Source organism: Sus scrofa, chromosome 6 (genome assembly GCF_054392235.1).
Source record: "Sus scrofa isolate SSC_HxYL_T2T_F1_AM1 chromosome 6, Sscrofa_HxYL_maternal_Yorkshire_Landrace_v2.0, whole genome shotgun sequence".
Taxonomy (NCBI): Eukaryota; Metazoa; Chordata; class Mammalia; order Artiodactyla; family Suidae; genus Sus; species Sus scrofa.
This window is the reverse complement of record NC_139388.1, coordinates 146997882-147021032: the sequence shown is the minus strand read 5'-3', so window position 1 is coordinate 147021032 and position 23151 is coordinate 146997882. Positions and strand designations below refer to the sequence as shown.

The window sequence follows — 23151 nt, the reverse complement described above, 5'->3', positions numbered from 1 at the left end:
TCTTTTTAATCTAAAGACCCACCACTATCATTTAAGCCTTTCTTTCCCAATAGTTCTAAGGGGAAGAAAGGAAGGGAAGAAGGGTACGAAAGAGGGGGAAGGGAGGAAAGAAAGGAAAGGAGGCCACATGGGATCTTCTTCATAAATATCAACCCATGATTTCTAAACTCAATTGTTAGTCTTGCTTCATCAAATTCCCCAGTGCCTACATATAATAATTGATCAATAATTATTTTCTAAAAGAGAAAGCTTTGTTCTTGCTTCAGAGATGGAAGACTAAGTGATCAGGTACAAAGGGGTAAATGAGAAGGTATTAGATGAGGTTTTATTCTATAATAGGCCAAGAGAGATTCTCTGATACTTAGGACTACAGAATCCTAAGAAAAAAAGGCAGAACCTAGACAGCTGACTGAAGAATGAGAACCATCCATAAGGTTTACAATGACTAGACTCTATTTTCCACACCTCCTGATTTCTAGATTCCCAAGAAGCCCACTTTCTACCCTTAGCCACCAAACTTTCACCCAGATATAGTCCATTTCTGAATCTACAAGTCTATAGAAGAAACCAGTAATACTTTGGAACTGAGATAGTACCATTTCCTTCACCCTTACAAGTGAGGGATGGAAAGTCTTGACGTTAATGATAAGGCTGTAACAGGTGAAAATGTATTCCTGGTAACCCAAACTAATTCTTTTTTTTATGATTTTTATTTTTTCCGTTATAGTTGATTTACAGTGTTCTGTCAATTCCAAACTAATTCTGAACACAATTTCCTAAAGAAAAATTTGGGCTGGCATAGATTGTACAGAACTATTAAACACCATGCTGCAAATATGTTATAAATCAATTAGGATTTTATTTATTAGCTTGGGAATAAAACTATATACAACATTACCTATGAAGAAATTTGTTTTAAGTTTCAAATATCCCATTTTCAAAAAAAATTTTTTTAATTTAAAAAAAATTTTTTATGGCCATACCCACTGCATATGGAAGTTCCAGGCCAAGGAATGAATCTGAGCTTCAGCTGAGGCAACAATGGATCCTTTAAGCCACTGTGCCAGGTTAGGGATCGAACCTATGCCTCTACAGAGATCCAAGCCGCTACAGTTGGATTCTTAATCCACTGTGCCACAGCAGGAACTCCCCAATTTTCAAATAAACATTTGAAACAGAACTCTTCTATAAATCATAGGGAAGTTCCCATCATGGCGCAGCAGAAACGAATTCAACTAGGAACCATGAAGTTGTGGGTTCAATCCCTGGCCTTGCTCAGTGGGTTAGGGATCCGGCATTGCTGTTAACTGTGGTGTAGGTCGCAGATGCGGCTCAGATCTGGCATTGCTGAGGCTCTGGCGTAGGCTGGCAGCAACAGCTCCAATTGGACTCCTGGCCTGGGAACCTCCATGTGTTGCGGATGCGGCCCTAAAAAGGACAAAAGACAAGAAAAAAAAAAAAAAAAATCATAGATTATCTCCTAACCATATGACTGAAAAATACCTGTTGCTCAATTACACTCATTCAACAAATACTTAATGAACAGTTGTTACTTATGTACACATATTAGGATAAAAAAACAAGTATTCCCTGCCTTGAGTGTTAATGCTCAAAATCTAGCTTTTAGTATTCTTTTAGATATAAAATATGCACACATATACCCTAGATATTAGGTTGTTAGTGATTTCATTGATACCATAAAATCAGCTAATATTTATACTACTGGCATTAATCTCTGGCTTCTCTTTTAATACCATCTTTCTAACTCATCTATTGCCTAGTTAGCTACCCTGTTATCATTCAATACAGAAGAAACCAAATTATTTAGTAATATCTAAGGGTCCAGAATAATGATCAGTAAACTATGGCCAGCGGTCAAATCCATTCCACCACCAGTGTTTATAAGTAAAAACAAATTTTCATTAGAATACAGCCATACTCATTCATTTATATATTATCTATGGTGGCTTTAACACTATTAACAACAGAGTTGAGTAGTTGTTACAAAGACCATATGACCTGCAAATAAATTTAAATATCTAAAATATTTACTCTCTCTCCCTTTACAGAAAGTGTCTGCCAAACCCTAGGAAGCACTCATGCTGTATTACATACCAGAGGACACAACTAAAACATCTCCATAACCTTGGGGAACTTAGCCCAAAAGAGGAAGAAAGTCTATACACAGAAAAAAAAGTATTAGAAGCTCCTTGGTGCCAGATTTAGTGGGAACATAAAGAAAACAGTGGTCACCTAGCAGGGGAAGAAGTAACACTAAGTAGGTGGCCCATGTGAGGGTGCAACAAGAAGGGTATTTCAGGAAGTGGAAACAACATGATCAAAAGAATGAAACACTAAACAGCTTAGAAAAAACTGCAAAGAACTCAGCATGAGGATATCTATGATAAGGTAAGGAAAAGGATGGAAAAGTGAGCAAAAGCCAGGTCACAGAAGGAACCATGACATGCTGAAGAAGTGTCTTTAAGGAAGACAAGTTTCATGAATTTGTTTTCAATGTTTAATCCATCTCCAATATTTGAGATAATTTAAAAGCAGAGAAGAGGGCTAGGAAAATTATTTATGAGACTTTTGTAACAGTCCAATTGATATAATGAATATCTAAATTATGGCAGTATGAATAAAAAAGGGATAATTATAATACAATAGGGAGACAAAAATGACCACACATGTTTTCTAATTAAGAAACATAGACAAAAAAAAAAAAAAAGAGGAGTTCCCATCGTGGCGCAGTGGTTAACGAATCCGACTAGAAACCATGAGGTTGCGGTTCGGTCCCTGGCCTTGCTCAGCGGGTTAATGATCCAGCGTTGCCGTGAGCTGTGGTGTAGGTTGCAGACACGGCTGGGATCCCGCGTTGCTGTGGCTCTGGTGTAGGCCAGTGGCTACAGCTCCGATTCGACCCTCTAGCCTGGGAACCTCCATATGCCGCAGGAGCGGCCCAAAGAAATAGTGAAAGGACAAAAAAAAAAAAAAAAAAGAAAAAAAAGAAACATGACAGTGGGAGAAAAGATGTACAAAAAACTCCCAGTTTTCTTGCTTAACACAGAATGGTAAAAATTACCAAAATAAAGAAAATGGAAGACAGGGCATTTCCCCTTTATGGAGGGAAAATAATTAGTTGTCTTAAATAAGCTGAATTTGAGGTATCTGGGAGACATAATGATATCCACTAGGCATTTAAATAGACAAGTTCCTACTCAGAAGATCTACCTAAGATGCAAATACATACTTGTGAATTATCAACTGATAAGAAGTAGTGAGAGCTATGGGAATGGAAGAGATTATTCTGGCAGTTTGTAAAAATAAGAAACACATTAAGGGCATATCAATGTTAAAGAAATGAACAGAGAAAAAGGAACAGGCAGAAAAAAGAGTAAGAAGGAGATGTGGGGAAAAAAATTTATCGACCAAGAGCAAATCACAAAGAAATAAAAATTTTAAGAACTGAGTTACCGGAATTCCCGTCGTGGCTCAGTGGTTAACGAATCTGACTAGGAACCATGAGGTTGCGGGTTCGGTCCCTGCCCTTGCTCAGTGGGTTAAGGATTCAGCGTTGCCGGGAGCTGTGGTGTAGGTTGCAGATGTGGCTCGGATCCCGAGTTGTTGTGGCTCTGGTGTAGACCAGCGGCTACAGCTCCGATTAGACCCCTAGCCTGGGAACCTCCATATGCCGCAAGAGCAGCCCAAGAAAATGGCAAAAAGACAATAAAAAAAAAAAAAAAAAAAAAAAGAATTGAGTTACCAATAATGCAAATACTTCAGAAAAGTCTAATAAAGACAGGGCTGAAACATGTTCACTGATTTTAGCAACCAATTCAATATGAACATCACCTAAAACCCCAAACCTGTTTCCTTTCCCAAATGCCCATTTCTATCAGTGGCATGACCATCACATGCACTAGACTGCAGTCTACTCATTGAGCAGTAGCATCATGTTTTAAAAAAAACATGGTATATACCTTTATTTAAAAATACTTTATTGCTAAAAAATGCTAACCATCATCTAAACCTTCAGAAGATTATAATCTGTTGGCTGGTGGAGGGTTCAAAATATTTGAAGAATTACCAAAATGTGACATGGGGACATAAAATAAGCATAGACTGTATGCAAATACTACACCATTTTATATAATGGACTTGAGCGTCGGTTGGATTTTTATATCCTTGGGGGTTCCTAGAACCAATTCCCCACAGATACCAAGAGACAACTATATACTATTAATACAATTGGTCTGTCTATAGCACCTTGCAGTATCCAGCATTAGGTCCTTGATAAATGTTTGGGAAGGAAGAGAGGTTAGGAGGAAAAGTCAAAGAACTATATAAGATTTATTCACTTAAACTACTTTTTGATCATATCAATACCTTGTTTAAGAATCCATGATTCTCTGTTACCACCTAGAGCATATCTTAAACTATTTTATCTGGCTGTTAAGGCCTTCCTTAAACCATGTTCCAATGCTCAATAAGAGAAATCTTCACTGCAGATAGATTGCTTTTCTGTTTCCCAAGTAAACTTATTCCTACTTCCCTGATTTTACTCATCTTGTTTCCCCCATAAGGAATGTCTTTTTTTCTTCTCTAAATTTTATATCTTCCTTGCTCAGTGCCAATTAGGAATTTTATTTTTTAATTTTATTTGTCTTTTTAGGGCCGCACCTGTGGCATATGGAAAAGTTCCCAGGTTACTGGTCTAATTGGAGCTGCAGCCGCCGGCCTACACCACAGTCACAGCAACACCAGATCCAAGCCACATCTGCGACCTACACCACAACTCACAGCAACGCTAGATCCTTAACCCACTGAGTGAGGCCAGGGATCAAACCCACATCTTTAAGGATACTAGTCAGGTTCATTACTGCTGAGCCATGATGGGAACACCAGGAAACTATTTATTTTAATAGTATACTTACAAGATAACTAAAGTTTCATCAACAGATATGGCATAAGAAGGTCTAATTTAAGAGATGTCGAGGAAGGAGCTACAAGATATGATTGAATGACAATATGAGGAAAGGAAGTGGTGAAAAATAAAACAAAATGCAAAGTGACAAAACAAAATATTGACTTCAAAACATTTGTAGGGCTATCAATGATATACAGACACTAGAAAAGCTTTTTCTTTGGCTTATAGCAGGGAAAGGGGCATTCAGGGAACAAGAGATAAGGATAATGGTGCGTATGGAAGCAATACCAACATGGAGGTATATTTTTAAAAGGAGTATAATTTTGCACTTTAAGAGCGAAAAGACAGAGAAAAGAAAAGTAGCCAAAGAGTTAGGAAAAGTAAAAGGGTACAGACAGAGAGCCAAAAGAGGCATTCATATTAAAGAGATAGAGATGGCTCACAACAATAAAAGAAACTAAGGCAGCTAGATAATAATTGATGAAAGGGCCAGTATAGGTTTAACAAATGAGAACCAAGAGACGTTGGAGTTTGTTTAACTAGGAGATCATCAGTGAATTAAGAATAGATAGACTCAGTCGATTGGTCAGGATACAGAACAGATGAGGGAAAATTTTTTTTTAAAGCTAGAGGTAAGAAAATGAAAGCTTTAGGAATGAATCATCTCAACACTGCCTTAAACTTTTAAGACAATTACACTGAGGTTTGGTTGCATACATAGATATATTTTAAACCATTTACAGTAATACCGGTAAGACAACATGCTCACCTCATGGTGTATTCGCTGATAAACTTTTTGTTCATTGTCTAACACTACAAAAGATTCAGAGGGTGCCGCATCCCCATTGAAAATGAAGCTTAAATCCCCTCGTTGGCACTTCATGTCAGTAAAGTCTATGAGAGTAGTGTCAAGCCTGTGAAAGATGGGGGGATGAGAAATTCTGACAAATAAAATTCCAATAAAACTCCAAATTAATTAAAAAAGTTTTGTTCCTTCCAAACTCAAACCAAGCTATTAATACCATATTTCAAAGTCAAATTTATATATGAAAGCTAAATTAAAAAAAAAACTCATTAAAAAACACCAACAGAATTTTGAATATATATCATTTCACTTACTGTGGCTACTGCATAAAAGTTACTTAAATTGAGAAGGGTGGAAAAGGAAAGCAGACCTGTCTAACATTGTTTGATCGCTTTAGGATCATGTTGCTAGCTCAGCAGAGTACAGCTGACCCTTGAACACATGGCTTTGGGGCACTGACACTCATCCCTACCCACATATAATTTTACAGTCTCCATATCCACAGTTCCACATCCTCAGATTCAACCAACCCTGGATCATGCAGTACTATAGTACATATTTGTTGAAAAAGATCTGTCTGTAATGGGCCCACACAGTTCAAACTGGTGTCTTCAAAGGTCAATTGCATATAAGGGGGGTATAGCAATGGATGGACCACATTCTTAGATTAAAGACTGAATGTCCACAGTCTTATCCTTATGCTCTATATCTATGCATATACTTAATGATAGGATGCCAAACCTTGCTTCATCTTTCAACTTGACAAATCATTTAACTTACTACAAATTCTTGGCTTTTCTGTTTGACAAATCATTTAACTTACTACAAATTCTTGGCTTTTCTGTTTGACTTCCCAAATTAAGATCAGAATTCTCTTTCCTGGCATTTTCTTTTCATCTCCACAGCTTGAGAACAGTATAGATCATCCCTGTGGCAAATACTCATAGATTCACACACTTGTATATTTGTTGTGCTCACTGTAACTAAGACCCTGGCATGATCTACCTGATAAATTACACAAATCACTACTTGCAGAAAATGGGAAGAATACTGGAGTAGAAAAGTTCACAAGTACCCTGAAGTGCCTCAATCTTTTTTTTTTTTTTTTTTTTTTTTTTTGCTTTTTAGGATCATACCTGCAGCATATAGAAGTTCCCAGGCTAGGAGTCAAATCACAGCTGTAGCTGTCAGTCACAGCCACAAGCCATAGCAACTCAGGATTCTAACAGTGTCTGTAATCTATACTACAGCTCACCACAAAGCCAGATCCCCAACCCACTGATCAAGGCTGGGGACTGAACCTACATCCCCATGGATACTAGTCATATTCATTTCTGTTGCACCACAACAGTAACTCCCATGAAGTGCTTCAATCTTGCACAAGGCTTTGTAGATCACCACATCAGGATCTCTGACTGGCTGCTCAAAACAGTCCTTAATCTAAGAAATAGGTTCACACAGCTATTAAGAGATGCTGGTCACACCCAAGGAAACTCCTTTAAGTTTTTGTGAGAGATCCACCCTGGCTACTAAGTTTCTAATGCAATATAAGAATTCATTACTTTGTATATTTTTCAGTTTTCACCACAGACAAGGTAAAGTGAGTGGTCATTACTGTTCCCTGTATAGCAAAAGCCAAAGAATGAAACATATTTTGCATGTTGCATTGAAAGAATAACTAGGGTTATATATAATTTATCATCAAAACTAGTAACTTTTAAAAGTGAAGGTGATACTATTAATAATTTTACCAGGACAACAGGGATGAATAGGGAAGTATGGTTACCCTATATATAAGGGGCTCTTTTCTGAGCCATATAAACTATACATATCCCTTAGAATCGAATCAAGAAGTCATCAACTCCTGTCAGAGTGAACTCTTTCTGCTGCTTTATAGCTGAATTCTAGCTCCTGGTCCACTTCCAGGGGGCTACTTGCTGCCACCTGCTGCCACTGGCCGCCTGTATTGCCAAGCATATATTGTTGTTGCTTGTACGTGTGGCATAAGAAAAAAATAATGCCAGTATAAGGGGCTTATTCCCTACCTTTGTAAGATGTGGGCTAAGGAACAGATCACTTTATGAGTGGCCTATGGATTCCAAGCTTCAGCTACCAGGGAACTCTATGCCCCACAAAAAAAAAAAAAAAAAAAAAAAAAAAAAAAAAAAGAAGAAGAAATGGGCCAGAACAGTCTTTTGTCTCCATTTCCTTCTTGCCTTTCCTGGGTAAACACAGTCGGAATACTAGTGGGATACAAGGGGTGGGAATGGGAATAGTGAGAGAAAAGGTAAACAGAGAGACAGACAGACACAAAGACAGACCGATGTGGCGACATTTGAGCTCTTAAATCTAGCCATACCTAAAATCAGTCATAGTCAATCTTTATATATGTTTTAAAATCTGCAGCTGAAAGAAGACTATCTAATATATCTTAGATATTAGACAAATTAGGTAGCCAAGTAAACTATCATTCCTATCTCATAATGATATAATTTATCATGATGGTATTTTAATGTATTAACTATCCTTGGCTTGAAGCCTATGGTCCTAAATATTTTTAATTTTTGTCATGTAATTCACCACAAAGAACAAAAAATTCTTTATACAGATGAAAGATTTGAATAGAAAATGTTCTTTTTCAGGAGTTTCCGTTGTGGCACAGCAGAAATGAATCTGACCAGTATCCATAAGGACGTAGGTTTGATCCCTGGCCTCACTCAGTGGGTTAAGGATTGGGCCTTGCTGTGAGCTGTGGTGTAGGTTGCAGAACCAGCTCAGATCCCACATTGCTGTGGGTGGCAGCTATAGCTCCGATTTGATCCCTAGCCTGGGAACTTTCATATGCCGTGTGGGCAGCCCTAAAAAGCAAATAAAAAAGTAAGTAAATAAATAAATAAGAAAAAGAGCAATGTTCTTCTTCAGATAAAACCTTTAAAAATGCCCAAGTAGTATTAAAAAAGGAAATAGGGCCTGCCCTTAAGAGAGAAATAGCCCAAATAGGCAATCTTCAATGATCATTTCAGTCAGTGGTTATAGATTACTTCATAATTATTAATAGTGAAAATATGAAAATATTTGTTAGTATTCTTAACAATAAAGTTGCTCACTTTCCTACTTCTACTATTTCTTTCCTATTTCTCCTTGAAACCAAAGAAGATACTTTAAATAATCACATGGCTGTCATGAGATTCAAGTAAAATTCATTTGAAGTGATGTTTAAAAAAACTAATTATGGGAGTTCCTGTCGTGGTGCAGTGGCTAACGAATCTGACTAGGAACCATGAGGTTGCAGGTTCGGTCCCTGCCCTTGCTCAGTGGGTTAACGATCTGGCGTTGCCGTGAGCTGTGGTGTAGGTTGCAGACGCGGCTCAGATCCTGCGTTGCTGTGGCTCTGGCGTAGGCCAGGGGCTACAGCTCCAATTCGACCCCTAGCCTGGGAACCTCCATATGCCGCGGGATCGGCCCAAAGAAATAGCAAAAAGACAAAAAAAAAAAAAAAAAAAAAGATTTAAAAAAAAAACTAATTATGATAATCTGAAAGTTGTTACTTAATGTTAACAGACTTTTCTTCTTTAAAATAATTCTTTATCTATGCAAAAAACCTTTGCCATACATCCTACAACCCATCTTCTCCATTAATCTAGTAAAGTTTGATAACAGCACTCTTGAAACTATCACATTTCCCCCTCAATCTCAGTGGCTAGCAAACTCAGGTTTCAGTGTCTTGCTTAATTACAGCAGCTTCCCCTTAACCTACATTCTTGACATAGTTATTCTCCCTCAGATTCTTATTCTTATGTCTCTATTTTAGCAATTTTGTGGTTTTATCATCTGTATTTATTATGTAATATGTGTCATGTCATTTAATTTTAAAAGTCATATATAAATGTGAAACAATTTTTTTTTCTTTTTTTGCCCCCCCCCCCCCCAAGGCGTATTGAGTTCCCGGGGCAGGGAACAGATCCGAGCTGCAGTTGCCACCCAGGCTGCAGCTGCAGCAATGCCGGTTCCTTAACCCACTGTGCCTGGCCAGGGATTGAACCTGCATTCCAATGCTCCCAAAATACCAATCCCAATGCTCCCACTGGGTCACAGCAGAAACTCCATAACAGAATTTTTTAAAAGAAAGAAACTCCTTTTCTCCTATAATAATCAAAGAGAACTAATACTAAACTTTAGTTAGTTGCACATGGATGGTAATACTATTCTCCCAAGTTATCTACCTACTACCTTTGGCAAGTACCTATATTAAACATTTTTTTTTTTTGTCTTTTTTTGTTGTTGTTGTTGTTGTTGCTATTTCTTGGGCCGCTCCCGCGGCATATGGAGGTTCCCAGGCTAGGGGTCGAATCGGAGCTGTAGCCACCGGCCTACGCCAGAGCCACAGCAACTCGGGATCCGAGCCGCGTCTGCAACCTACACCACAGCTCACGGCAACGCCGGATCGTTAACCCACTGAGCAAGGGCAGGGATCGAACCCGCCACCTCATGGTTCCTAGTCAGATTCGTTAACCACTGCGCCACGACGGGAACTCCAAACATTTTTAAACTGATAATTTTTGACAACCATAATATATTGCTAACAACAGGCTACTAAATTAAATCTACATCATCAAATCCTTTCTTAATATTTCTTCTATATTTTTCTGTATTTTCCAAGTTTTTTTAATGAGTATGAATTTAATGTGCATGAGCATGTTCATAATCAGAAACATCTGAGGAGTTTTTTTTTTGTCTTTTTGCCTTTTCTAGGGCCACACCTGCGGCATACGGAGGTTCCCAGGCTAGGGGTCTAATGGGAGCGGTAGCTGCCAGCCTACGCCAGAGCCATAGAAACGCCAGATCAAGCTACCCCAAATGCCGGATCCTTAACCCATTGAGCAAGGCCAGGGATCAAAGCCGCAACCTCATGGTTCCTAGTCAGATTCATCAACCACTGAGCCATGACAGGAACTCCTGAGGAGGATATTTTTAAAAGCAAAAACCCAGAAACTTCTACCTTAATCAAATTCTATTGCTTGAGAATAATTACCCTAGAACTTACTTCCAACTAAAGATTCTCTTAACTATAATTCAACATATTGTATAATAAATATCATAAAGAGTTGATTTTTTTTAAATTTCTGCCTTGTGATATGATAAGAACTGAGAGAAAGTCAGAGAGGTCTTGACTCGGTCATTAATTTGTAAAACGTTCATAAAAATCACTCCATGTGTCTGAACTTTCTAATCTACAAAATGAAGAGTTTATATAAGATAACCTTTTAAGACATCTCTAGTTCTACACCATTACATACTCAAATTAACATTCTAGATAGATGAAGACATACAACATTTTATACATATAAAAATATATTAATACATATGAATATATTAAAAAGTTGGCATATTCACTAGCATTACATATAGCTTAGATGTATAACTTATTAATATACCTATACTAATATAAAGCTAAAGAAATATTGATAAAAGTAAAATTCTGGGAGTTCCCGTCGTGGCGCAGTGGTTAACGAATCTGACTAGGAACCATGAGGTTGCGGGTTCGGTCCCTGCCCTTGCTCAGTGGGTTAACGATCCGGCGTTGCCGTGAGCTGTGGTGTAGGTTGCAGACGCGGCTCGGATCCCGCGTTGCTGTGGCTCTGGTGTAGGCCGGTGGCTACAGCTCCGATTCAACCCCTAGCTTGGGAACCTCCATATGCCGCGGGAGCGGCCCAAGAAATAGCAACAACAACAACAACAACAACAAAAAAAAAAGACAAAAAAAAAAATTCTGAAATAAGTAAAATAAATAGATTCCCCCTAAGATCCAAAAATTAATCCTAGTTTTAAATGGGAATAGAAAAAAATTAAAATTAGCCTTCAAGTGTTCACTAGAATGAATAGATGACTGAATAGATGGACAAAAGCATAGATGGGTAGACAGAGGAGGGAGGGGTAGGTAGAGGAATGAATAAAAAAGGACAAGAGTTGGGTCTTCATTTTATGTCCCCTTTTTCCTAAAAAGCTAGGAAGAGGGAGATGACCATCTTAAATCTTCTTAGTATTATATCATAATCTTCACTCCACTTGCCTTCTATATAGTCTGTAGTTGAATAAACCTTTGTTTTAGTCAAGATTTTATGTCTTTGTTCTTTATCTGTAGCATATCAAATGAGATAAAATAGTTTTATATTTATATTACAACATGTTTAAGTTATAAAGTACTACATCTTACTGTAAACTACTACTAGAGATAAAAAAGCTTCCTCTAGATTAAATTATCTGTTACTCAGAAAAAAATCACAATCACCTTACCTGATAGTGATACCTTGTTTGTATATTTTACATGCATCAGAAGGCAGAATTCGGGAAAGTAAAGGCACTGCATTTTTAAAAAGAAAAGGTAAAAAATTATCACCTAAAGTACTACAGACTTTTTTAATTAGAAGAGTAATGTAAACATTTTACTACTTCACCAAAATTGTGTACTTCCCTTTAAAATAGTATTTTTCCACGTAAAAATAATATATAAAGCCATTTTGAGCAACTTCAAATATCTATTTAACTGTAATTACTCATATAGTTCACTACCCCCCAAATAATACAAGAGTAGCAGAGCTGATACAATGCCACTCTTTGGTATATACTGAAGGATACTACAAGTGGGAAAACAATGCCCTATGGTAACTAAACCCTCCTGAATGGGTAACCAAATAAACCTGGATTCCATCTGATGCTCTAAATATAATTTAATTAAATACCAGAAAGTAACATGTATAATAGAAAAAGAAATATTTAGAGCTAGATAGTTGAATTTGAGTTTGAATCCAAAATATGTGACCTTGGTTACTTAAGCTCACTGTACCTCAGTTTCAAAATTTATAAAATGAAAACATACTACTGATTTATAGACATCTACATTCCAGTGTTGCTCACATTCATATCACAAAGCTATATTCTAACAGTTTATTATTCATTATCTGCTATATTTTGGGGAAATACGAGTATTCTATGGATGAATAAATCTGCTTATAGCTACATAATAAACTACCAAATACCAAATACCAAAATAAGAAAAAACGTGCAACTTAAAATTCTTGAAATTAAATACCATATCACAAGTACATGTGTATGTAAGTGTGTGTTTGTGTGTGTGTGTGTGTGTAAGATACATTACATGTATATTTTACAAAATTCAGTGTTTTGAAAATGGATGATAAATCAGCCTGAGTTACAAAGAAATAAAGACACTGAAGAAAATTAAAGACTAGTTTTTAGTTATCTTTCCCAAAGAGATCAGTATTTTCTAATTAACATTAAAGGAATACCAAATAAAACAATCTCTTTTTAAATTCTTACAGGTCATTTAATCCAAAATGATTTCCAGCATTGCAAACAATTCACCAGACTTTTTATTTTACAAAAATAAGAAAATTTTACTGCTCAAAGGGAATATCAACTAAGAGTTACCCTGGTCAAGGAGCATAAGAAATCATTTTCTGATAAAATTTTTCCTTATACAAAACAACTTAAGTTGAGAAGAAGAATAATAGCATAAATCTATAGAAATGATCAAAGTTCTTCTTTCATTAACTGAGATTCAGTTTTCCTGTCCTTAAATATTTTGTATAGCACAAAAAAGATTAGAAGAAGACAGCACTCTAACTTAATTTAAATTTATTACATCTTTTGAAGTAGTACAGTAACCTACCAAAACAAAATTTAGACTCGCATACCAATACCCATTTATCAAAAATCAGAAAAAGAGGAAGATCTTGCTGTGGCATAGTGGGTTAAGGATCCAGCACTGCTGCAGTCATGGCAGAGGATTTGATCCCTGGCTCAGCAACTTCCATATGCTGTGAGTGCAGCCATTAAAAAAAAAAAAAAAAAAAAAAAAATTAAGAATTCATTGAAATGATGCTTGAAAAAAAATCAGAAAAGGAGGAAGGAAATGTAGAGAGAAAATTCTATGATGACTTTCTTTCCCCATGTAAATTGAAAATTTAAGCTCTCTATATATTAAATTATCTCAGCATAATCTGAGAGCCTAACACAGTCCTACAAAGGTATCACAGGCCACTGAACTGAAAAATGAAAAGTCTCTAAATTTTAATTTTGGTTTTGCTATTACTTACTCCCCGATTTTAAGAAGAGTTTCTAAGCCTAATGTTTTCCATCTATAGTATGCAAATAATAGTCCCAAATGCAGGATGGATATTCTGTAGATAATGAGATAAAGAAAAAACTATTAGTTTTTCTGTTGAAACATGCTATATACATAATGCTAAATTTGTAGTGATTATAAGGCTATAAATTATTTAACACTTTACAGTATCTAAGGGGCTTCCTTTAAAAATATGATTTCATTTCATCTACACCAAAACAAAAGCTTGAAAGAGGTGAAGCAGTTATTATTATCTATCCCCATTTCATAAATGAAGAAGTTGAGGCTCAGGAAAGATATCTGATTTGCCATGTCAAAACAGTTAGGAGCCAGTACTTCTGATTCTATACCTAAAAATTCACATTAGAATAATTTAGTTGGGGGGCAGAGCTTCCGTGCCTGCCCACTTGCATCTCTCACAAGGACCTATCTTAATAAATCTATTTCTTGCCTATCAAAAAAAAAAAGAATAATTTAGTTGCCTTCAGACTTGCTATTGATCAAGCCTGAGGTTATTTTTAGCCACACACAAAAGGAGAAAAAGTAGAGCTTGCATGCTCCAGTACCTATAAATTAAATTTAACCCTGAATCTCAATTATTTCTTAACTTCCCCTTATTTTTGGGTTGCTTTAAAAAAAAATGAGGTATCTTGAAAGGGGAGGGAACATGCCTAAACTCTAGGGGAAAAGCTTGGTAATCAAACCTAATAAAAGAGATTATCCAATATGTTTTAATCCCAAGTGTCTAAACTAAAAATCTGGCCAATGACTTTAGTTTTTTAAATTACAGATGCATCTTACAATCAGGTACTAGTAACTTTGACATGAAATCAGTAAAATCCTTCATAAATAATGAAACAGATATGTTGACTTTTTTATAAAGTAAAAGTCAAGTTCTTAAAGAGGCAACAACACTTTAAACAAGCAAGTCAGTGGTTGCATAATGAACTTGACCATGCAATATTTATAATGTGTTTATAACTATAGATACTATACACAACTTCAGGAGTAATTACATCCATTTCTATTTCTTCATATAATTGAAATGTCAAATTTTATTTATTTATTTATTTATTTATTTAGTCTGTTCTTTTAGGGCCACACGTGAGGCATATGGAAGTTCCCAGGCAAGGGGTCAAATCTGAGCTGCAGCTGCTAGCCTACACCACAGCTACAGCCACACCAGGTCCAAGCTGCATCTGCAATCTACACTGCAGCTTGCAGCAACACTGGATCCTTAACTCATTGAGCAAGGCCAGGGATTGAACCCGCATCCTCATGGATACTAGTCGGGTTCTTAACCCACTGAGCCACAACTTCTGAAATGTCAATTTTAAAACATTTTAAAACATTTTTCTCAGCAAGATAAACTGACTTTTAGAATTCAAACCACTAACAATTACTAAGACAATCAGTTAAAGAGCCAATATTTTCAAAGAACAGCCTCAGTTTAGGATCACCAAGAATGACTAGGGTCTTTACAGGTGGAAAAAACACAGTGAAAAAAATATTCAGTCTTTAGGCCAATCTAATTTGGAGAATTTTTATTATACTGTGCTATTACAAAACTTTTTTTTTTCTCTCAGTGTTCTATGACACTGGAACTTCTGAATAATATATAGAGCAGAAAGGACCTATTAGAGTTAAACAAAATCATGTATAATTTTGATGTACACAAAACTAGCCTGATGAGCTTAAAGTTGCAACAATGTTGGAAAAAATTGATTGTATTTAGGGATTAAAATTTTACATTTAGAAATTACACTAGGAAAACTTCAACCAACCATGCTGTAAGGTATTATGCAGCTGTTAAAAATATGAAGTACTGGAGTTCCCGTCGTGGCTCAGTGGTTAACAAATCCGACTAGGAACCATGAAGTTGTGGGTTCGATCCCTGGCCTTGCTCAGTGGGTTAAGGATCCGGCGTTGCTGTGAGCTATAGTGGTGGGTCACAGACGTGGCTCGGATCCTGTGTTGCTATGGCTCTGGAACAGGCGGGTGGCTACAGCTTCAATTTGACCCCTAGCCTGGGAACCTCCATATGCCGCAAGAGCAGCCCTAGAAAAGGCAAAAAGACAAAAAAAAAAAAATATATATATATATATATATATATGTATGTATGTGTATATATATATATATATATATGTATGTATGTGTGTATATATATATATATATATATATATATATATATATATATATATGAAGTACTTCTGGAATTCCCATCATGGCTCAGTGGAAACAAATCCTACTAGTGTCCATGAGGATGCAGGTTTGATCCCTGGTCTCACTCAGTGGGTTGGGGATCTGGCGTTGCCATGAGCTATGGTATAGGTCATAGATGCGGCTGGGATCTCATGTTGCTGTGGCTGTGGTATAGACCAGCAGCACCAGCTCCAACTCAAACCCTAGCCTGGGTACTTCCACATGCCACAGGTGCACCCCTAAAAAGAAAAGGAAAAAAAAAAATACACACACACACAAATATATGCAAAATACTTCCTCATGGACTGAAATATAAGATACCCATGATATATGAAGTAAAAATGACAAAATGCATGATGACATAATAGTATGATTCTATTTTTAAAAAACCAATGCTGAATATATATATATTTATATATGTGTACACACACACACATTTGTAAGAATTGAAAAGATTGAAAGTATTCATGTGAAACATTGAGTGGTTTCTATAGTTGTCAATTTGATTCATTTTTATGACTATTTTATGATTACTTTGGCAATAATAAGCATTCAATTATCTTTACGTCTTAAAAATTAATTCAGATGCTTTAAAAATCATGTTAAGCACATTATACCCAAACCTATATATACATTACATTTAAAAGTTGTGGGTTTTTTTGGGTTTTTTTTGCCACACTTATGGCATGTGAAAGTTCCTGGGCCAAGGATCAATCCCACAGCACAGTTGAAGCCTGCCCCACAGCTGCAGCAAGCCTGGATCCTTACCCCACTGCGCCACAAGGAAACTTCCTATTAAAAAGTTTTTTAACCCAAAATTTAGTTGTTTGGATAGCTGTTTACTTAGTAAAGGTCATTACGAAGAAACTTCGTATTCAGACATGAAAGTTTTCTCCCTAAGTAGACTCATGTTTAAAATGGAGAGGAGAGAAAACTTACCTTGCCAAAGGTAAATCAATAAATGACTGTAAAATACATAGGAATTAACATCTTTCATAAATAAGTGAAAGAGTGTGCAACCAAATAATATGTTAAGACAGTAGCTATAAAGCATGCAATAAAAGCAGAAAAGTGATTGAAAGATGTCAAAATATAATAAATCAAATGTTAACCAAATTCTTCACATTCAGGGATCTAAAGACTAAATTTCAAACTTCCCTAAATTCAATAACCTAGTAATCCCACAGTTATTCTTCTCTTCCCTCTGAAAATTCCTTATATTAAATTAGAGTAATATTTGAACACGCATTTTGTTTAAAAAAATAAAAAATAAAAGACAAGACAATTTTCAATAATTTTTCTGGGTTTTTTTGTTTGTTTGTTTTTGCTTTTTAGGGGCGCACCCGCAGTATATGGAGATTCCCAGGCTAGGGGTTGAATCAGAGCTATAGCTGCTGGCCTACGCCAGAGCCACAGCAATGCAGGATCCGAGCCACATCTGTGACCTACACCACAGCTCCCGGCAATGCTGGATCCTTAACCCACTGAGTAAGGCCAGGGATCAAACCCACATCCTCATGGATGCTACTTGTGTTCACTAAGCACTGAGCCATGATGGGAGCTTCTCAATCCTTTTTCTGGAGCAACTATTTTTTTTCTCTTTTCAGCCTCACTCACAGTATATGGAAGTTCCCAAGTCAGGAATCTAATCAGAGCCCCAATATGTGGCAATGCTGGATCCCCTTAACCCACTGCGCCAGACCAAGGATCAAACTGGCAACCCTAAACAGAGACAAGGTGGAATATTAACCCACCACACTACAGTGGGAATTCCCAAATCTTAAAAGTAATAATTATGAAAGTTACTGATCAAGTTGGGATAATAGGGATTTATAACTATTATATTCAACGTGATGAAAAGTATTTAAATTTCCCTCAGGCAAGTATTAGTTAACATTTCTATATAAGTTATTTTTGCACTTGCATTTCTGCATATATATGTATTTTAGAGTAAAACATAGCACACTCTTACCCCAGCTTTGAAAATCCCAGTGAAGCTCTAGATAAAAGTCACCTAGCTGAGAAATGAAATACAAATAATTATTGAATGCACACCTTTGTTAGCAGTTCTTATACCTACTTAATATTTTGCTTTTAAAAAATCTATTATCATTAATGGTCTATAGATAGGAAGAGGAAATAATTTCAATGTTTGGCGTTGGAAACTCAAAAAATATATATGTTTATCTCTTTTTTTATATATTTTATTACTTAAAATGAAACATTACAATAGCAGACATCGCTACACTTATCTACAACGGAAAATACATATGACTCTAGATTTTACATTTTAATCACATAAGAACATATCTGAAATTGATAGGCATTTAAATTTGCATCAGTGGAGTTCCCGTCATGGCTCAATGGTTAACCAACCCGACTAGCATCCATGAGAATGCAGGTTCAATCCCTGGCCTTGTTCAGTGGGTTAAGGATGTGGCATTGCCATGAGCTGTGGTGTAGGTCATAGACGTGGCTCTGATCTGGCATTGCTATTGCTGTGGTGTAGACTGGCAGCTGTAGCTCCAATTCAACCCCTAGTCTGGGAACCTCCATTTGTCATGGGTGGGGCCCTAAAAAGAAAAAAAATAGATAAAAACTTTAAAAATAAAATTTTGAAAAAAAATTTAAAAATAAATAAATTTGCATCAGTAAATATTCCGTTTCTCAATATAACCAAAATAACATTGTCATACTATAAAAATAGTTAATAATTTTATTTTTTTTGGTCATACCCGTGGCACGTGGAAGTTCCCATGCCAGGGACTGAACCCATACCAGAGCAATGACCACTACAGTGACAATGCCAGATCCTTAACCTGCTGTCCCACAAGATAACTCAAAATCTTTAATATCTTTAACTTTTGGGGAGGGGGCCACACCCTCAGCATGGGGAAGTTACCAGGCCAGGTAGTTAATAACTTTAGAAGTGTTATAAAAAATGACTTCTAAAATGATTATTTGTATAGCTCCTAACAAAATCACCCACTGTGACAGAAACTTTTTTCTATAAAGTGATAACAATAGGAGTTCCTATTGTGGCACAGCAGAAACAAATCTGACTAGTATCCATGAGGATGCAGGTTCCATTCCTGGCCTCGATCAGTGGGTCGGGAATCTGGCGTTGCAGTGAGCTATGGCATAGGTCATACTCGGCTCGGATCCTACATTGCTGTGGCTATGGTGTAGGATGCCAGCTGTAGCTCCAATTTGACCCCTAGCCTGGTAACTTCCACATGCTGAGGATATGGCCCTTTAAAAAGCAAAAATAATAATAATAAAGTGTAACACTAAATCTGAAGTATATCGTCATATGTGATTTATAGAGAAAATTTTTATTTCACAAATTAGAAGCTAAACACCTAAAACTGTAACTATTTGGGGAACTACTGTATCAAATATTCTCAAAAAATTTAGATTTAAAAAAAAAAGCATACCTAAAAGACGACTCAGTCATGACAACAGATCTTTCTCCCGCAGTTCTTTCAGGCATCAAATATACAGAGGAAAAAAGTAACAGAAACAAACCTCTCTCCCTTTCTGTGCCAGCACACCCAGCTCTCACCATCATAAAGTAAGAGTTTTGTTATGTAAAGAAAATGCAAACTGTTTGTACTAGCAGCAGCAGCTTCAGCCTGTAGAAAATCTTCTCATCCAAAGGACAAAGGAAAATTACTTCCATTGATTGACTTACCTCCTTTTTTCTTACAGCTCTTCTCTAATTTATTGAAAGCAATAATTCTTTATCTACCTTCCTAGTTCAAAGTAAATAACGCTTCCCATAAGATTACATTTATACATTATAGTCAGAGTATTTTGTGATGTCATTATTTCTTAATTGAAGGAGAATTTTTACCACTTCTTAACGCTTAATAATTAGTGAGAAATTAAACTGTATTTTAAAAAATGCTTAAAAGTACACTTACTATTTAGATGCAAAAACAGCAAAGAAATTTACCCTACCTCTTTCAGGGCTTTTAATAATCGAGGTCGTTTTTCTTCAACACTTTCCCTGGATTGCTGCTTAAGCTTCCTTAAAAGAGCTGTAACTAAAATTTAAATTAAAAATTTTTAATTTAATATAAATTTCCCCATACTACATTGCCAATTATACCTCAATAAAAAATGTATTAAAAAAATTTCACTATACTGGGAAATACCATTGGCATATCACACAGAGCTATATCATGGATACTATGAATAAACTAAACACTTTAGCAAAACTCTTATGATCCTTAAGGAAAACTGAAAAGAAATACATCAATATCAACTTAAAACATTCACACTGGTTTTGCTGGTTTCTATTTTTATTTTTTTATTTTTTCCTTTTTGGGGCCACACTAGCGGCATGTGTTAGTTCCCAGGCTAGGGGTTGAATTGGAGCTAGAGCTGCCAACCTACGCCATAACCACAGCAGCGCAGGATCTGAGCCGTGTCTGTAACCTACACCACAGCTCATGGCAGAACCAGATCTTTAACCCACTGAGGAAGGCCAAGGATTGAACCTGCAACCTCAAGGTTCCTAGTTGGATCCCTATCCACTGAGCCATACCTACCCACTACGCCAAAAATGGAACTCCAGTTTTGCTGGTTTTTAGTTATCAGTAAGGTTTTATCTGACTGAGACAAGATTTACTAACCTCAGTCAGATGATGCAGTGTCCTGTTGTCAGCACTGATCTAGAAGGAGATCTCAAAGACAGAAGGAGATCTCAAAGACAGAAGAGCTCAAAAATCCCACTGGGCATTACTTTTCTAAAAATGGAATTGGAGTTCCCGTAGTGGCACAGCAGAAACAAATCCAACTAGGAACCATGAGGTTGAGGTTTGATCCCTGGCTTCACTCAGTGGGTTAAGGATCTGGCCTTGTTGTGAGCTGTGGTGTAGGTCGCAGACGAGGCTCAGATCCTGAGTTGCTGTGGCTGTGGTGTAGGCTGGCAGCTGTAGCTCCAATAGACCCCTAGCCTGGGAACCTCCATATGCCGTGGATGTGGCCCTAAAAAGAAAAAAAAAAAAAAAAAAAAAAGTAATTATCTGCAACTGTTACCAGTTGAATCTGCTCTTCTTTCACTTTAGGTTGTAGTCTTACATACAACCAATATGGCACTAAAAAATGCTAAAAGGCACCTATTTATCTGTGAAAAGAACCCCTGACTAATAAAATCTGAAAGCCTCCACAGTGTTTTCTTAAAACTTAAGAGACAGAGATTTAGACAAATTGCCTAAGCACAAACCACAGCTTCACTACTTATTAGCTGTGTAAAAATGGAACACTTAATTTCCCTAAACTTCAATTTCTTTTTTTCATTTGTATATAAGAATAAAGTAAAATCTACTAAAGGCTCAATATAAACTGCTTACTACTATGCTTGCAATTAGGTAAATACAAGTTTTACTTATTAGGATAAAGATCTAAAACTAACTAGCAAAATCAATCAATTCCTAACATTTACTGAAACAAGGGGAAATATCAGCCTTAAAATGAAATAAGCCTAGCAAAAGATAAGATGAAAAAATGTACAGAGAAGAAAAAACATATACATCAATACATGCTGATTTCCTCCTGGTCCCATTTCCGTGTGTACACACACACACACACACACACACGAGAGCGTGCGTGCACGCACACACGTATACATACCAAATACTGTAATTTTTACTATTTTACAGTATGTATTCTTATAAACTACTTAATGCCCTATGTGGGATACAGAAGTATAAGGTGGGGTAGGGTGGGGAGTAGACACAGAAAAAAGCAGTAAAATTTAAACCAGATTTGTTTTGTCCACATAGGCCAAATTAGGAAAAGCTCAAGGAATAATATGGAAAATAGCAGAATCTATACTTATTTTTAACCACAAGTCTATCTATAATACCAATATATCTTTAAAAGCCAAAATTCAAAGAGTAATGCTTAAATTACTAAACATCTCTCTTTCAGGAAAGAAGGAGATAAGACCTAGAAGTCAGGGAACATAGGACCTAGTTTCAGGTATACACTAGCTCTGTGACCTAGGTCAGCAGGTCCCAAACACAAGTCTAGATTTCAGTGCCCAACTATTCAAGTTTCCAGTGATATGCAGACAAATGATAAAACTGGGTGGAATTTTTTTTTTTTATAAATTATACTTTTTTCAATTTAAGGACTATTCTTTCTACTATTTTTGGTTTCAAAATATCTTTTTTTTAAATGCAATGATAACAGAGGAAAGCACTTTTTTTAAGTTCTTATATGCTACAATTAAACTCAGCTACTTTACATCAATCTTCAAATAAAATTCTTTTCTGGTCTATAAAATCCAAATAAATTATGAGAATAACCTAGATAAACATTAAGGTTCATTACAGATTCAATTTATATGAATCTGACTAACATTCATGTTCATTATAAATTAACTTTAATACCACAGCTATATTACCTAAATGTTATAGAATTCTTTTTATATTTCTTCTCCACTATAATCTCAAATACTCTAATAAGTGTTTTTTCAATCTACATCACCTTCAAATTCAAACAGACCCTTGTTGATATAAAGAATGAATTAATTTCCTAAATAGAAAAATGGTATCTTAATGAAAAGCAAAAGCCATATAGTTTCTATCAGCTCAATATACTTTAACTGATGGAAGACATTCAGTAAATAATAGAAAATTATGTTAAAATAACCAAACATTATTAAAAATGTAATGACAACCACTATATATAGCATAATAATACAGGAAAAGAGATTCTTGTTCTATCATGAGTTCTTGTTGTGGCTCAACAGGTTACAAACCCAACTAAGCATCCCTGAGGATGCGGGTTCAATCCCTGGCCTCACTCAGTGGGTTAAGGATCCAGCATTGCTGCGAGGTGTGGTGTAGTTTGCAGACACAGCTCAGATCTGGCGTTGCTCTGGCTGTGGTATAGGCCAGCAGCTATACCTCCGACACAACCCCTAGCCTGGGAACTTCCATATTGTTGCCAAAGCAGTCCTAAAAAACCCAAACAGGGAGTTCCCATCGTGGTGCAGTGGAAACTAATCCAACTAGGAATGATGAGGTTGTGGGTATGATCCCTGGCCTCGCTCAG

General features: G+C 36.3%; 1 protein-coding gene across 3 annotated transcripts in view; it reads right to left on the bottom strand.

Moving 5' to 3' along the window:
• ANKRD13C (ankyrin repeat domain 13C) overlaps positions 1-23151 on the bottom strand; it is a 100916-nt gene that overhangs the window by 35958 nt on the left and 41807 nt on the right. For 2 of the 3 annotated variants that reach the window (XR_014808006.1, XM_003127927.6), the window contains exons 4-7: positions 20044-20129; positions 18053-18098; positions 12027-12093; positions 5697-5841 (exon numbers count right to left, since the gene is read on the bottom strand). Coding sequence is in view for 2 of the 3 variants with exons in the window: in XM_003127927.6 (XP_003127975.1) it covers positions 5697-5841; positions 12027-12093; positions 18053-18098; positions 20044-20129 (344 nt within the window). In the remaining variant the exon portion in view is untranslated. Of the gene's footprint in view, positions 1-5696; positions 5842-12026; positions 12094-13849; positions 13934-18052; positions 18099-20043; positions 20130-23151 lie in introns of those variants that run through there. The other variant, XM_084964743.1, reaches the window with a different exon arrangement.